Below are 18,018 nucleotides of genomic sequence, written 5' to 3' on the forward strand. Positions count from 1 at the left end.
AAGCAGTGGTTCGCGCTTTCAGTTTCACGCGAAAGCTGCCATCAAACCACGGTTTCTGGTTTGGGAATGTTTTAATCGTTGCTATGGGAACAACATCGTCAATGCACTTTCTAATGAACTCGGTCACCGAATCAGAATATTCGTCAGTGTTGTTGTTGGAAGTAATGCAGAACATATCCCAGTCCACGTGATCGAAGCAGTCTTGAAGTGTGGAATCAGACTGGTCGGACCAGCATTGAACAGAACTGAGCGCGGGAGCTTCTTGTTTTAGTTTCTGTCTGTAGGCAGGGAGCAACAAAATGGAGTCGTGGTCAGCTTTTCCGAAAGGATAAAGCTATTGTTCAGAGAACAAGTTAACTACTGACGTTCACCATGCACAGAGAGAAGGGCACTCAACACTGACTTTGATGAAAAATTATTGGTTAAACTTCTTACGGCTAGGGTTTCCGCTAACTTTCTAAATATTTTTTTTTAGAAATATGTCACTTTCATACATTCACAAGTGCAATACACAAATTTAAAGCTTAACTTCTTGTGAATCTACCCATCGTGTCCAATTTCCAAAAGGCTTTACAGCGAAAGCACACCATATGATTATGTTAGGTCAGAGCCTAGTCACAAAAACACACACAGCCAAAAACACACAGCCAAGAACACGGTAAACTAATTCATTGTGAGGCTAAATATAAGGGCTGGAAATACAGATAAATGAAAAAGCCGATTTTTGCTGAGGGCTTGGGACTGATAGGGTTAACACATTTGAATAATGGCATGTAGAAATATTGAAACGGTTCCATACTGTTTGCAAAAGGCTAACTTTCCTTGCCAGCTTACAGCTGAAGCAAACATCAATTCACTACCCCGGTACTTTGTTTGTGATCATATGCAAACTATAACATAAAAAATGCTGATTTCAAAGCTGATTGTCACCGAAAACTTTATTAATTCACTTAGTCTCCCTCGCCCCCAAAAACAAATTCACTTCTTCGTCTCCCTCGCCTCCAGTCTGGTTTCCACTAGGTTACATAGCCAAAGGCAGATTACGCCGCCATGTTCTGCCTCAGTGAATGACGTCATTACTCTCTTAGAGACAGTGCACACCTTTATAAAATAAGAGATTGCTTCTTTTATGCAAATGTTGTTAATCAGTACAATAAAATAATCCTAGCAGTTGCCAGTAAAATAAGTCCAAATGGGAGGGATTGTTTGTCATCTGTGGCTCCATGAAACCCACTAAAACAAGCTCAATAACTCAATGCATGCACAATGCATGCACATGCCTATTGAATAATATGTATTCACCTGTATTGTGAATAGACCTACATCTTGTTTATCATAAAGATTCACCATTCAAATGAATTATTACCATTGTTGTTTTGTAGTTAGATTGTTTTTACCAAAGTCAAATTGCTTGTATGTTAGTATAATTGATTAATTATTGCATACATGGCAGTCTATAAAAACCATGAAAATACACATTTTCAAATGTAATGACATTGAACTCAAAAGATGGCCAACGATTGAACAGAGCAGTAGCTGAGTTTATATGTCTGGATCCAGTGAACACCGCAGTAGCTGAGTTTATATGTCTGGATCCAGTGAACACAGCAGTAGCTGAGTTTATATGTCTGGATCCAGTGAACACAGCAGTAGCTGAGTTTATATGTCTGGATCCAGTGAACACAGCAGTAGCTGAGTTTATATGTCTGGATCCAGTGAACACAGCAGTAGCTGAGTTTATATGTCTGGATCCAGTGAACACAGCAGTAGCTGAGTTTATATGTCTGGATCCAGTGAACACAGCAGTAGCTGAGTTTATATGTCTGGATCCAGTGAACACAGCAGTAGCTGAGTTTATATGTCTGGATCCAGTGAACACAGCAGTAGCTGAGTTTATATGTCTGGATCCAGTGAACACAGCAGTAGCTGAGTTTATATGTCTGGATCCAGTGAACACAGCAGTAGCTGAGTTTATATGTCTGGATCCAGTGAACACAGCAGTAGCTGAGTTTATATGTCTGGATCCAGTGAACACAGCAGTAGCTGAGTTTATATGTCTGGATCCAGTGAACACCGCAGTAGCTGAGTTTATATGTCTGGATCCAGTGAACACCGCAGTAGCTGAGTTTATATGTCTGGATCCAGTGAACACCGCAATAGCTGAGTTTATATGTCTGGATCCAGTGAACACAGCAGTAGCTGAGTTTATATGTCTGGATCCAGTGAACACAGCAGTAGCTGAGTTTATATGTCTGGATCCAGTGAACACAGCAGTAGCTGAGTTTATATGTCTGGATCCAGTGAACACAGCACAGCTGAGTTTATATGTCTGGATCCAGTGAACACAGCAGCAGCTGAGTTTATATGTCTGGATCCAGTGAACACAGCAGTAGCTGAGTTTATATGTCTGGATCCAGTGAACACAGCAGTAGCTGAGTTTATATGTCTGGATCCAGTGAACACAGCAGTAGCTGAGTTTATATGTCTGGATCCAGTGAACACAGCAGTAGCTGAGTTTATATGTCTGGATCCAGTGAACACCGCAGTAGCTGAGTTTATATGTCTGGATCCAGTGAACACAGCAATAGCTGAGTTTATATGTCTGGATCCAGTGAACACAGCAGTAGCTGAGTTTATATGTCTGGATCCAGTGAACACAGCAGTAGCTGAGTTTATATGTCTGGATCCAGTGAACACAGCAGTAGCTGAGTTTATATGTCTGGATCCAGTGAACACAGCAGTAGCTGAGTTTATATGTCTGGATCCAGTGAACACCGCAGTAGCTGAGTTTATATGTCTGGATCCAGTGAACACAGCAGTAGCTGAGTTTATATGTCTGGATCCAGTGAACACAGCAGTAGCTGAGTTTATATGTCTGGAACTGGGACTTTGGCTAATAGGACTTTGTTTTTGATGTGGGATCGTTTTGGTATCGAGTCTCGTGATACTAAACCTGGCATCGTAGTAAAAATTCTGGTATTGTGACAACACTAACGAGCACATTCTATCGTAAAAGCTAACAAGTACAGTGTCTCTAATAAACTGTAAAAACTGCAACAGAGACCTAACAGATGGCGGTGCATTCAACCCCTTCACTCACATATAGCCATATTAGGCATACTAGCAAGAATGCATAATGCTCCCTTCACACCGACCAAGCCCACTCGCTCTCCAGACTACACTACTAAAGCCACAGCTGGCATCCCTGGCACCCACTCCTTACCAGTCTATCCTACTGCTTAAAACACACACCAACCGGATATTACAGAAAGGAACACAAATGATGGGAAACGGAGGGCATTTCATTTAATATGTGTTCTTAATAAAACATTCCCTCTAAGAAATCCGGTGAAACTTCTGTCCTTAGTCACCGGGTCTTAAATATTTATCAAGTTAGCGAGGTAAACAACAGCATTTGTTAATCACCTTGGGAACCAAGTTAATTTGCAAGTCATTCTCGCCGGGCTTGGTGATTGAAAATACTTATTTTTCCTGGCAAAATAATCTAGCTAAACAAGTCATAAGCGAATAAATAAATATGACAGAGGAATAAGAGCTGGTAGGTAAGACCCTGAAATGACAAGCTAGAAGACGAGAGGACTTTACATCAAAATGAACGGTACTTAAACTTCCCATGACCTGCCCACCCATAGCACCCCAACCCAGTCAACCAAATACATTCCTCCACCACTCTCATTTGCACTTCATCACTTGTTAAATACTCTTTGGCAATGAGTTCAGTTTGCAGAGGTATCTAGAAGACTGTCAGGACAAGCTGTTGGCTCTAATGTACATGCCGGAGATACAGTATAATATGGAAATGAAGCATAATACCAGGAGTGATGCTTGATGCTCCTCACCAACAATGTTGTTGAATCCTCCTCATTTCAAAACTGTGTTGATTCAGGCCAACACAGTGGTAGGGTGCCGGTAAAAGGCTCAGCAGTCACTCACCACTCCCACACGCGGAGGGACTTGTCATCTGACGTGCTGACGAAACGGCGGTTCTCATCCACGAACGTGATGGTGTTGACCGCACCCAGGTGACGGTCATACTCCTGAACCACCTCCCCTGTCCTTGCGTCCCACTGAGAGAGGGGGGGGTGAGATAGAAGGAGAGAGAAAATAAGTAAATGAAAACAAATTGAAACAGGTTACACACACACAGGTATATTAGCTATGGGAAAAAGAATTACACAACACACACTCCTGTCACAGACAAACACTAGAACACACACAACAAAATGTACAGTGTAATGTATGCACCGTAATTAGGGGGCAGACGATTGCCCGTTTACAGACTCATTCATTTATCCCAGGAGCAGTTTTTAATTGCTTTTCCAGAGAATGGACTGGTCTCAGTGAGTTGTTGTCTTTTACAGATCTCTCTTTCTGTCGCTCTCTGCTCTGTCCTTGCTCTCTACATTTCCCAAGATGAATAACTAGTCCTGTTGCTCCGGTCTCTCACGCGCTCCACTGGAGCCCACGGAGCATGAAATGTGTGTGCGTGTGTAATGACAGTACCTGAACGATCTTCTTATCAGACATGCCGGCCACGAAAAGGTTCTGCTTGTCCTCATCTGGGTTGAACTTGACGCAGTACGGCACCTTCCGGTTTGTGAAGCGGGAAATGCACTGGCCTGTGGAGTGAGAGTTGACATGTTTCAGAACAACCCACACTGACCGTCTGCAACACACAATGTCTTCAATATAGTACAGAAACCATAGAATGACATATTCATGAATAGAATCTCTGTGGGAGGACCACCACCTGCAGCCAGCCATAACTTGCCGGTGTGCCATTCTGTCAATCAAATCAGATTTGTCGAATCCAACTCTGTCAATGCAATTGACAATATCAAGAAACCTCATTACAATAGGCCAATACAAGTTGATTACATGTAAATGGAATGGGCCCTAACCCTACAGCTCAGTGACTAGTAAACAAGGTGCTATGACAAGTCAGTGGTCATGCAGAGCAACAAGTAGAGGATTTGTTTCTGTACTGCCCCCTGCTGGGGGGGAAGAGACCCTCCCTGCTCCTTGTGGTAGAACCAACATATACAAGTGGAGGCTGCTGAGGGGAGGACGGCTCATAATGTCTGGAATGGAGTCAATCAAATGGTATCAAACACATCACGTGTGCTATCCACTGACTCCATTCCAGACATTTTTATGAGCCGTCCTCCCCTTAGCAGCCTCCACTGACATACACAACACATTTCCATCTCCTGGGGGGGAAGGGACCCTCCATGGTCCTTATGGTAGAACCAACATCTACACAACACATTTCCATCTCCTGGGGGAGCAGAGACCCTCCATGGTCCTTATGGTAGAACCAACATCATCTACACAACACATTTCCATCTCCTGGGGGAGCAGAGACCCTCCATGGTCCTTATGGTAGAACCAACATCTACACAACACATTTCCATCTCCTGGGGAGCAGAGACCCTCCATGGTCCTTATGGTAGAACCAACATCTACACAACACATTTCCATCTCCTGGGGGAGCAGAGACCCTCCATGGTCCTTATGGTAGAACCAACATCTACACAACACATTTCCATCTCCTGGGGGAGCAGAGACCCTCCATGGTCCTTATGGTAGAACCAACATCTACACAACACATTTCCATCTCCTGGGGGAGCAGAGACCCTCCATGGTCCTTATGGTAGAACCAACATTTACACAACACATTTCCATCTCCTGGGGGAGCAGAGACCCTCCATGGTCCTTATGGTAGAACCAACATCTACACAACACATTTCCATCTCCTGGGGGAGCAGAGACCCTCCATGGTCCTTATGGTAGAATCAACATCTACACAACACATTTCCATCTCCTGGGGGAGCAGAGACCCTCCATGGTCCTTATGGTAGAACCAACATCTACGCAACACATGTCCATCTCCTGGGGGGGAAGAGACCCTCCATGGTCCTTATGGTAGAACCAACATCTACACAACACATTTCCATCTCCTGGGGGAGCAGAGACCCTCCATGGTCCTTATGGTAGAACCAACATCTACACAACACATTTCCATCTCCTGGGGGAGCAGAGACCCTCCATGGTCCTTATGGTAGAACCAACATCTACACAACACATTTCAATCTGAATGTCCCACAACACTGGCCACCTTCAGTAAGGCACAACAACTGACATGATTCTCTGAGCAAGTAATCATGACAGCTCTATTTCTGGCATTTATATCATGACCACAAGTGTGCTGTTCAGTGAGTCCCCAGGCCTGAACTACGTTCAGAAGGGCGCAACATTGTGGAACGTTCGTGGCATTTCTATCCTTGTCACCACAACTGCGGCTGGACCGACCTGTCTCCGTGTCCCAGAGTTTGAGGTAGCGGTCGTAGGCTGCACTCATGTACTGAGTCCCAGTGTTGTTGAAGCAGATATCCCGCACTGCTTTACTGTGGCCTGAAGGGAGAGAGACAAGAGAGAAACACTTACACATTACATATGCACATATTCTTCCTGTTCTGTTATTCTGTCTTGGCCCCCTGATCCCACTGCCTGTCATATCACATTAATTGTTGGAATATCAAAAATCACAGACGGAAAAAATAAAAGCGTAAGAAAGAGAGAGAAAGCAAAGTGGTGAAGAGGGGGAGGATCAAGGAAGAAGATACAGGCCCCTCTATCCTCTCTATCCCCCTCTTCCCTGTGGTCTCCACCTATTTCTACCTCTATCCCTCTCTACAACTCCTCTTCCCCGTGGTCTCCACCTATTTCTACCTCTCCATCCCTCTCTACAACTCCTCTTCCCTGTAGTCTCCACCTATTTCTACCTCTCCATCCCTCTCTACAACTCCTCTTCCCCGTGGTCTCCACCTATTTCTACCTCTCCATCCCTCTCTACAACTCCTCTTCCCCGTGGTCTCCACCTATTTCTACCTCTCCATCCCTCTCTACAACTCCTCTTCCCTGTGGTCTCCACCTATTTCTACCTCTCCATCCCTCTCTACAACTCCTCTTCCCTGTGGTCTCCACCCATTTCTACCTCTCCATCCCCCTCTACAACTCCTCTTCCCTGTGGTCTCCACCTATTTCTACCTCTCCATCCCTCTCTACAACTCCTCTTCCCCGTGGTCTCCACCTATTTCTACCTCTCTATCCCTCTTTACAACTCCTCTTCCCCGTGGTCTCCACCTATTTCTACCTCTCTATCCCTCTTTACAACTCCTCTTCCCTGTGGTCTCCACCTATTTCTACCTCTCTATCCCTCTTTACAACTCCTCTTCCCTGTGGTCTCCACCTATTTCTACCTCTCTATCCCTCTCTACAACTCCTCTTCCCCGTGGTCTCCACCTATTTCTACCTCTATCCCCCTCTCTACAACTCCTCTTCCCCGTGGTCTCCACCTATTTCTACCTCTATCCCTCTCTACAACTCCTCTTCCCTGTGGTCTCCACCTATTTCTACCTCTATCCCTCTCTCTGATTCACACACCTCCCTCCCTCCTCGCTCTCAAGAGTTTTAGTGACTGTGGCACAAATCCCAACGATGTTAAAAGGCTATGTTTTTCATTATGCTGCTTTACTGAGATCACAATGAGTAAGATAAGACAATGGCAGGCACAGTGAATTGGGTTTCGATTTGCAATAAAGGGCAACATTAAAAATGTCCCCCCTTGAAATCAATGAGAGAAAAGAGGGAAAGAGAAGTGATGGAATGAGAGAGAGAGAAAGAGCGTAGTCCCTTGTATTAAATAAGTAAAGAGTATATTGGGCAGCATGTTGATAATGGGTCTGATTCAGTACCGTGACAGCAGACTCCTAGTCTAAACCCCACAGGCACTGTACAGACCTGGCACTCACACAGGCTCCATTCCTAAAACACACGCACTCTCCATACCTCTATTTCAACTCTTTCTCACCCTCCATTCCTTCCCTCTACATCCCAAAGCTGTTGAATTATACATGGGGTTTGAGGGAACTGACAGGCAGAACCCCGACTGAGGGAAAACAATCTCCTCTGACAGCTCATACTGGAGGGAGGGAGGCTCCCAACACCCACCCAGCCTGGAGGGAGAGAGGGAGGCTCCCAACACCCACCCAGCCTGGAGGGAGAGAGGGAGGCTCCCAACACCCACCCAGCCTGGAGGGAGAGAGGGAGGCTCCCAACACCCACCCAGCCTGGAGGGAGAGAGGGAGGCTCCCAACACCCACCCAGCCTGGAGGGAGAGAGGGAGGCTCCCAACACCCACCCAGCCTGGAGGGAGAGGGAGGCTCCCAACACCCACCCAGCCTGGAGGGAGAGAGGGAGGCTCCCAACACCCACCCAGCCTGGAGGGAGAGAGGAGGCTCCCAACACCCACCCAGCCTGGAGGGAGAGAGGGAGGCTCCCAACACCCACCCAGCCTGGAGGGAGAGAGGAGGCTCCCAACACCCACCCAGCCTGGAGGGAGGGGAGGCTCCCAACACCCACCCAGCCTGGAGGGAGGGAGGCTCCCAACACCCACCCAGCCTGGAGGGAGGGAGGCTCCCAACACCCACCCAGCCTGGAGGGAGGGAGGCTCCCAACACCCACCCAGCCTGGAGGGAGGGAGGCTCCCAACACCCACCCAGCCTGGAGGGAGGGAGGCTCCCAACACCCACCCAGCCTGGAGGGAGGGAGGCTCCCAACACCCACCCAGCCTGGAGGGAGGGAGGCTCCCAACACCCACACAGCCTGGAGGGAGGGAGGCTCCCAACACCCACACAGCCTGGAGGGAGGGAGGCTCCCAACACCCACACAGCCTGGAGGGAGGGAGGCTCCCAACACCCACACAGCCTGGAGGGAGGGAGGCTCCCAACACCCACCCAGCCTGGAGGGAGGGAGGCTCCCAACACCCACCCAGCCTGGAGGGAGGCTCCCAACAGGCTCCCAACACCCACCCAGCCTGGAGGGAGGGAGGCTCCCAACACCCAGCCTGGAGGGAGGGAGGCTCCCAACACCCAGCCTGGAGGGAGGGAGGCTCCCAACACCCAGCCTGGAGGGAGGGAGGCTCCCAACACCCAGCCTGGAGGGAGGGAGGCTCCCAACACCCAGCCTGGAGGGAGGGAGGCTCCCAATACCCAGCCTGGAGGGAGGCTCCCAATACCCAGCCTGGAGGGAAGGGGGGAGGGAGGCTCCCAATACCCAGCCTGGAGGGAAGGGGGGAGTGAGGCTCCCAAAACCCAGCCTGGAGGGAAGGGGGGAGTGAGGCTCCCAAAACCCAGCCTGGAGGGAAGGGGGGAGTGAGGCTCCCAAAACCCAGCCTGGAGGGAAGGGGGGAGTGAGGCTCCCAATACCCAGCCTGGAGGGAGAGGGTCCCAATACCCAGCCTGGAGGGAGAGAGGGTACCCAGCCTGGAGGGAGAGAGGGTCCCAATACCCAGCCTGGAGGGAGAGAGGGTCCCAATACCCAGCCTGGAGGGAGAGAGGGTCCCAATACCCAGCCTGGACGGAGAGAGGGTCCCAATACCCAGCCTGGAGGGAGAGAGGGTCCCAATACCCAAGCTGCATGCCACTGTCTAGTGTAATCCTATACTCAACACTCAGAGGAACCTTCAGATTCCATTAACAAGGCAGTAAATTAAAAGGGATACTTCAGGATTTTGAAGCCCTTTATCTACATGCTATTAGCTACCCATAGACTTACAGTCATTGCGCTAATGCTAGTTAGCATTAGCTTGTGAAACTACCTCCAGCTTCCTTCACACTGGACACAGAGACATACAAATGGCATCTACGGGTTCATGTGGCTCTGGGGAAGTAGATAAAGGGCTTCATTGCCAAAATCCTGAAGTATCCCTTTAACGTTCCATTTCCATTCAGAACGTTTCCCAGAAGTCTGATGCCATTTTAAATCTCCTCCATGTCTTAAACCCCATCCGCCCCAAACAGTGTCAGCTCACATTCCATTAATGTTCTATTAATGCTGAATTAACGTTCTGACTCAACATCAAGAGTTGAGGAATAGTTGGAAACAGGGTAATGGGATGTCCAGCGCAAACTCCTACACCATCTTACAGCTACCCTATGTTCCGCCTCGCAATGTTCCGCCTCGCAATGTTCCGCCTCGCAATGTTCCGCCTCGCAATGTTCCGCCTCGCAATGTTCCGCCTCGCAATGTTCCGCCTCGCAATGTTCCGCCTCGCAATGTTCCGCCTCGCAATGTTCCGCCTCGCAATGTTCCGCCTCGCAATGTTCCGCCTCGCAATGTTCCGCCTCGCAATGTTCCGCCTCGCAATGTTCCGCCTCGCAATGTTCCGCCTCGCAATGTTCCGCCTCGCAATGTTCCGCCTCGCAATGTTCCGCCTCGCAATGTTCCGCCTCGCAATGTTCCGCCTCGCAATGTTCCGCCTCGCAATGTTCCGCCTCGCAATGTTCCGCCTCGCAATGTTCCGCCTCGCAATGTTCCGCCTCGCAATGTTCCGCCTCGCAATGTTCCGCCTCGCAATGTTCCGCCTCGCAATGTTCCGCCTCGCAATGTTCCGCCTCGCAATGTTCCGCCTCGCAATGTTCCGCCTCGCAATGTTCCGCCTCACTCAGCGTTGAATTAGTGTTCAATCTTCATTTAGAGAATGCAGCTATAGGCAGAAACAGAGTAATCAGATGTGCCAAGGGAGAGGAGTATGACAGATTGCAATCTAACTAAGTTGTACTGGTGGATAGATTGAATATTGAAGTCATGTGCTTGATTGATTAAGAAACACAATTGGTTTTGTATACCCTTAAGAGATGACAGCACTTAGACTTGTTAGTGGTTTCAGCTAAGGTCTTATCCTCTTAATCCAATCGGCATTGGAATCCTTGTAGCACAACACATGAATAACAGAAACAGAGTGCGAAACAGGAAACAGACTTAGTCCACTTACCGATAAACGTCCGTACACACCTCCTCTCATTATACACCTCCCACAACTGAGGAGAGAGGAATGAGAGAAGATTAAAACAGATTCTGCCAAAAACAGTGACCCTTTGACTTGCTTTGACCAGCATGGGTCAGTGTATCAAGCACCAGTCCCATCAGAAACCAGCACAGGGCTCATCTCAGACGGTTAAGTCCTAATTAAAAACCAATAGGCCCCTGGTTCTACCAGGAACACACAGAGAGGAAGACAGACCAAAGACATGTTTATTTCTTTATTTCTGAATCACTCTCAGCTAAGCCAAGGAGAGAGAAATGGAAAGATAAAGAGAAGGAACAGAGGGAAAGAGAAGAGGCTCCTTCTTCAAAACAAGTTAGTTTGTCTCAGTCAAGGCGGGAGAAAGGAGGGATAGAGCAGAGAGAGATTGTTTAACTTAATATGAAAAAAAAATTCATGCTGAGGAAAGGGGAAATGAGAAGAGCTACAGAAGAAGACAAATAACCCAGGACTATATCCCCGCCTCAGTGAGAACTTAATGGTGTGTCAGGAGCGTGGCAGGTGTGGCAGGAGCGTGGCAGGTGTGGCAGGTGTGGCAGGAGCGTGGCAGGATGTGGCAGGAGCGTGGCAGGATGTGGCAGGAGCGTGGCAGGTGTGGCAGGAGCGTGGCAGGTGTGTCAGGAGCGTGGCAGGTGTGTCAGGAGCGTGGCAGGTGTGTCAGGAGCGTGGCAGGTGTGTCAGGAGCGTGGCAGGTGTGTCAGGAGCGTGGCAGGTGTGTCAGGAGCGTGGCAGGTGTGTCAGGAGCGTGGCAGGTGTGTCAGGAGCGTGGCAGGTGTGTCAGGAGCGTGGCAGGTGGCAGGTGTGTCAGGAGCGTGGCAGGTGTGTCAGGAGCGTGGCAGGTGTGTCAGGAGCGTGGCAGGTGTGTCAGGAGCGTGGCAGGTGTGTCAGGAGCGTGGCAGGTGTGTCAGGAGCGTGGCAGGTGTGTCAGGAGCGTGGCAGGTGTGTCAGGAGCGTGGCAGGTGTGTCAGGAGCGTGGCAGGTGTGTCAGGAGCGTGGCAGGTGTGTCAGGAGCGTGGCAGGTGTGTCAGGAGCGTGGCAGGTGTGTCAGGAGCGTGGCAGGTGTGTCAGGAGCGTGGCAGGTGTGTCAGGAGCGTGGCAGGTGTGTCAGGAGCGTGGCAGGTGTGTCAGGAGCGTGGCAGGTGTGTCAGGAGCGTGGCAGGTGTGTCAGGTGTGTCAGGAGCGTGGCAGGTGTGTCAGGAGCGTGGCAGGTGTGTCAGGAGCGTGGCAGGTGTGTCAGGAGCGTGGCAGGTGTGTCAGGAGCGTGGCAGGTGTGTCAGGAGCGTGGCAGGTGTGTCAGGAGCGTGGCAGGTGTGTCAGGAGCGTGGCAGGTGTGTCAGGAGCGTGGCAGGAGCGTGTCAGCGTGGTAGGAGCGTGTCAGGTGTGGCAGGAGCGTGTCAGCGTGGTAGGAGCGTGTCAGGTGTGGCAGGAGCGTGTCAGCGTGGTAGGAGCGTGTCAGGTGTGGCAGGAGCGTGTCAGGTGTGGCAGGAGCGTGTCAGGTGTGGCAGGAGCGTGTCAGGTGTGGCAGGGGCGTGTCAGGTGTGGCAGGAGCGTGTCAGGTGTGGCAGGAGCGTGTCACAGACCTGCCAACCCTATCCAACTTTTTAGAGTAACTTGCGCAAATAGCACGTCCCGAATTGGGGTTGTTCACCCGTACGCACGCTGGTGGAGTCTGATCGCAATTATAGAATTGTACCAAATCAAATACATTAAATGGACAGTGTAGAATGGAGATAATTATCTATAATGTTTTCTTTGCAAATGCCCCCAAGTTTAGTCTCTATAGTAGAGGAACGCTTGTCACCTCTCAAACAGGACCAATCACCAGGGCCGCTCACAAGTAGTGGCTTTTTAAACACAGTTCCTAATCAACAATAAAAGCAAAATTATTTTGAAAACATAAAGACAAAAACAAATAATCGCATCGACACAGACCGCAAACTGGTTACACAAACCTTAAGTAGGCTACCGCAAAGGGAATCAGACTGCTGTTCAGGAGACTACCGCAAAGGGAATCAGACCGCTGTTCAGTAAGCTACCGCAAAGGGAATCAGACCGCTGTTCAGTAGGCTACCGCAAAGGGAATCAGACTGCTGTTCAGTAGACTACCGCAAAGGGAATCAGACCGCTGTTCAGTAAGCTACCGCAAAGGGAATCAGACCGCTGTTCAGTAGGCTACCGCAAAGGGAATCAGACTGCTGTTCAGTAGACTACCGCAAAGGGAATCGGACCGCTGTTCAGTAGGCTACCGCAAAGGGAATCAGACTGCTGTTCAGGAGACTACCGCAAAGGGAATCAGACTGCTGTTCAGGAGACTACCGCAAAGGGAATCAGACCGCTGTTCAGTAGACTACCGCAAAGGGAATCGGACCGCTGTTCAGTAGACTACCGCAAAGGGAATCGGACCGCTGTTCAGTAGACTACCGCAAAGGGAATCGGACCGCTGTTTCAGCCTAAATAATGTGCCTATTGGATTTCTTTGGAGCGCATTCATCATTTCAGATTTTAGAATTGATAAAATCTCAAATCTAGTGCCAAGTCATTTTAGAAGCATTGCCTATATAGCTAATACCGGACACTCATTCATTATTCAGTCTTCTAAACTAAATGCAAAATCCGTGCATGCTGGTCAGGTCTGGTGTCAGCGTGGCAGGAGCGTTCCTTACCTTGATCTTACAGTCCATAGAGCAGGAGAGCAGCAGGTGACCTGATACAGGAAACAGACGGATAGCACTGACCCCCTGCAGAGAGAGAGGGGGGTTAATGCGTGGACATAATATAACAATCAGCCTGTCTATGAACACACAGGTGTGTATGGTATTGCTATAAATCCTCTTATATAGAAGGCTAATTGTCTCAAGGAATTAGATAATAAGGAGAGATGAGAGCAAGGTAAGGAGCATTCAGCACAGCAGTAGTATTATACCATAGTAACATAACCCTATACCATCTTATAGAACTCTTAAAGTGGAACTGAAAGCATTTTAGCAACAGAAAGAATGTGACACCTTTAAAAGAATCTGACAAGCAAGCACTTAGATATGGTATTTCACGTTTTCATAAATTCTATGAATGTTTGGGAAATACTTATACGTGAACATTTCATAGCAATATAGAAAGTGGCGGTGCATTTGGACATTTAATAGACAGTGAATAAAACATCTGTCTCGTCCAGGACCAGTCTACACCGACCAGTGCGCTATAGCAAATCAGAGATAAAGTAGACCTTTATACAAACAAGTAATTTGCCACACAGGCCTCCCATCATTCACTTTGAACGTTACTGTGTGTTTACAGGCAGTAGCAACAGCACGACTTCAGACCATTGGAAACCATTCACCAAAAGACCTCAATGATTTCTGCAAATATCTGAAGGACACGGGAGTCCTCTTACATTTGGGAACTTTACAGTCCTTTTTATCAAACAACCATGGTAAGGTAGGCTATCTTTCCCTCAGTTATGCACATCAACAAGAACAACAACAAATGCTAGCCAGCAAAAGTTCAGCTAGTTGGCCATCAAAATTGCACTGATAAACGATGGGGAGTTGTAGCCTGTTTGGCTTTCTGCAACTTGCATGCCAATGCATGCTTGTCCCAACCAAGCACCTGAGCTAACTGGCTAAAGTGTCCGTTCGTCAAAAATATTGAGTAATTGAAACTGAAACAGTGTATGCAGAATGGAAGCAGCAAACAATGTAGCAGGCCAGCTGGGATTTACTACCTGATAGTCATATTTTCTGGACTCCAAAGAAAAGTATTGGTGAATTATATTAATCATGCATTGAATGTCATCCATCTATTTAGACAACAATGTCTTAGTGTACATCATGGAACGTTGAGTCACATAGAACTACAGGTCGACCGATTAATCAGAATGGCCGACTACAAGTTTACATAACAAACGGAAATCTGTATTTTTGGACACCGATTTGGCAGATTTATTTTTTTATTTTTGATTTATCCTTTATTTAACTTGGCATGTCAGTTAAGAACACATTCTTATTTTCAATGACGGCCTAGGAACGGTGGGTTAACTGCCTCGTTCAGGGGCAGAATGACAGATTCAATCTTGCAACCTTACAGTTAACTAGTCCAACGCTCTAACCACCAGATTACATTGCACACCACGAGGAGACTGCCTGTTACGCGAATGCAGTAAGAAGCCAAGGTAAGTTGATAGATGGCATTAAACTTATCTTATGAAAATCAATCAATCCTAATCACTAGTTAACTACACATGGTTGATGATATTACTAGTTTATCTAGCGTGTCCTGCATTGCATATAATCGATGCGGTGCGTATTCGACAAACGGGGGATGATTTAACAAAAGCGCATTTGCGAAAAAGGCACAATCGTTGCACGACTGTACCTAACCATAAACATCAATGCCTTTCTTAAAATCAATGAAGTATATATTTCTAAACCTGCATATTTTGCTAAAAGAAATCCTGGTTAGCAGGCAATATTAACCAGGTGAAATTGTGTCACTTCTCTTGCGTTCATTGCACGCAGAGTCAGTGTATATGCAACAGTTTGGGCAGCCTGGCTCATTGTGAACTAATTTTCCAGAATTTTACGTAATTATGACATAACATTGAAGGTTGTGCAATGTAACAGGAATATTTAGACTTTGGGATGCCATCTGTTAGATAAAATACAGAACGGTTCCTTATTTAACTGAAAGAATAAATGTCTTGTTTTCGAGATGATAGTTTCCAGATTCGACCATATTAATGACCTAAGGTTAGTATTTCTGAGTGTTATGTTATAATTAAGTCTATGATTTGATAGAGCAGTCCGACAGATGGTAGGCACCAGCAGGCTCGTAAGCATTCATTCAAACAGCACTTTCATGTGTTTTGCCAGCAGCTCGTCGCTGTGCTTCAAACATTGAGCTGTTTATGACTTCAAGCATATCAACTCTCGAGATTAGGCTGGTGTAACCGATGTGAAATGGCTAGCTAGTTAGCGGGGTGCGCGCTAATAGCATTTCAAACGTCACTCGCTCTGAGACTTGGAGTGGTTGTTCCCCTTGCTCTGCAAGGGCCGCGGCTTTTGTGGAACGATGTGTAACACTGCTTCGAGGGTGGCTGTTGTCGATGTGTTCCTGGTTCGAGCCAAGGTAGGGGCGAGGAGAGGGACGGACACTATACTTCTTACACTGGCAATACTAAAGTGCCTATAAGATCATCCAATAGTCAAAGGTAAATGAAATACAAATCATAGAGAGAAATTGTCCTATAATTCCTATAATAACTACAACCTAAAACTTCTTACCTGGGAATATTGAAGACTAAAGGTAACCAAAAGGAACCACCAACTTTCATATGTTCTGAGCAACAAAAAAAGTGTTGGAGACTAAAGTAAAAAAAGTATTGCACTTTTACTTTAGTCTCCAACACTTTTTTTGTATTTTTAACTTTACCCCGTTTTCTCCCCAATTTCGTGGTATCCAATTGTTTTTAGTAGCTACTATCTTGTCTCGTCGCTACAACTCCCGTACGGGCTCGGGAGAGACGAAGGTTGAAAGACATGCGTCCTCCAGTACACAACCCAACCAAGTCGCACTGCACGCATCCAACCCGGAAGCCAGCGGCACCAATGTGTCGGAGGAAACACCGTGCACTTGGCAACCTTGGATAGCGCGCACTGCGCCCGTCCCGCCACAGGAGTCGCTGGTGCGCGATGAGACATGGATATCCCTACCGTCCAACCCCTCCCTAACCCGGACGACGCTAGGCCAATTGTGCATCGCCCCACGGACCTCCCGGTCGCGGACAGTTACGACAGAGCCTGGGCGCGAACCCAGGGTTTCTGGTGGCACAGCTGGCGCTGCAGTACAGCGCCCTTAACCACTGTGCCACCCGGGAGGCCTCAACACTTTGTTTTTGCATTATTATTATTATGTTTCATTTTATTTGAGGCTAAATTGATTTTATTGATGTATTATATTAAGTTAAAATCAGTGTTCATTCAGTATGGTTGTAATTGTCATTATTACAAAAAAAAAATTGTCAGATTGATCGGTATATGCTTTTTTTGGGTCCTCCAATAAATCGGTATCGGCGTTGAAAAATCATAATCGGTTGATGTCTACATAGAACCTATTTTTAAAACCTCTTATAAAGTTGGTTTTGTACCATAAACTGGGAATGTGATATTTTTGACTGATATTGTGATTGCCTGTTTCATATCTGCAAAGTAGTTAATGCTGTCAGTTACACTTTAACAGCACAGGTGTCAAACTCATTCCAACGAGGTCCGAGCAGCTGAGGGTTTTCACTCCTTCCTCGTACTTGATCGAGGTCACTAATTAGTAAGGAACTCCCCTCACCTGGTTGTCTAGGTCTTAATTGAAAAGAAAGAATTAAAACCTGCAGACACTAGAACCTCCATGGAATGAGTACGACACCCCTGCTTAACGCGGTGTCTTATCTCTCGTCTGTACTCCCACAGAGCCAGAACAATCCTTATTATTATCAATTTTCAGAAACAGCAGGTGTTGTGGTACAGTGCAGTTCGACACCACTTAATGAGCAGTAGATTGCTGTGTGTGTGTGTCTTTAATATTTGCCTCTGGTCATAATAATATATGCCATAATTATCCCTTGGTCTTTGAGAGTTTGTTAACATTTCATCAAGGGCACAATCACCCCTCTGGCAACATCAACACCTCACTGACACCGCGTGTGTGGGCACGTGATAATACCCACCAACAACTTGTCTTGGACGGCACTGATCCCCTACCCATCGACAGTTCAGAGTGAGAGTGTGTGTGTGTGTGTGTGTGTGTGTGTGTGTGTGTGTGTGTGTGTGTGTGTGTGTGTGTGTGTGTGTGTGTGTGTGTGTGTGTGTGTGTGTGTGTGTGTGTGTGTGTGTGTGTGTGTGTGTGTGTGTGTGAGATTACACAGCCTGCCCTATGGCTAGCAGCGCAGCAGTAAGAGGACATCCTCTTTGAATGCTAATTCTATAGAGGCAGAAATCAGGCTTTCATGCCTTGCTGCACACTCACTTGTACCAAGACATTGCTCATGGCATTCACTGTGCAGGGTATTCCTCAAATCCCAATGATGTTAACAGAACACGTCTCTAAACTATCAAACCATC

At 47.5% G+C, this 18,018-nt stretch overlaps 1 protein-coding gene across 2 annotated transcripts in view; it reads right to left on the bottom strand.

The window, feature by feature from the left end:
- cdc40 (cell division cycle 40 homolog (S. cerevisiae)) overlaps positions 1 to 18,018 on the bottom strand; it is a 45,644-nt gene that overhangs the window by 18,958 nt on the left and 8,668 nt on the right. For both annotated transcript variants that reach the window (XM_046298722.1, XM_046298720.1), the window contains exons 8-12: positions 13,573 to 13,647; positions 10,859 to 10,904; positions 6,334 to 6,435; positions 4,525 to 4,640; positions 3,955 to 4,088 (exon numbers count right to left, since the gene is read on the bottom strand). In XM_046298722.1, the coding sequence (XP_046154678.1) occupies positions 3,955 to 4,088; positions 4,525 to 4,640; positions 6,334 to 6,435; positions 10,859 to 10,904; positions 13,573 to 13,647 (473 nt within the window). The remainder of the gene's footprint in view (positions 1 to 3,954; positions 4,089 to 4,524; positions 4,641 to 6,333; positions 6,436 to 10,858; positions 10,905 to 13,572; positions 13,648 to 18,018) is intronic.

The sequence above is a fragment of the Oncorhynchus gorbuscha genome, linkage group LG14 (assembly GCF_021184085.1).
Source record: "Oncorhynchus gorbuscha isolate QuinsamMale2020 ecotype Even-year linkage group LG14, OgorEven_v1.0, whole genome shotgun sequence".
Classification (NCBI taxonomy): Eukaryota; Metazoa; Chordata; class Actinopteri; order Salmoniformes; family Salmonidae; genus Oncorhynchus; species Oncorhynchus gorbuscha.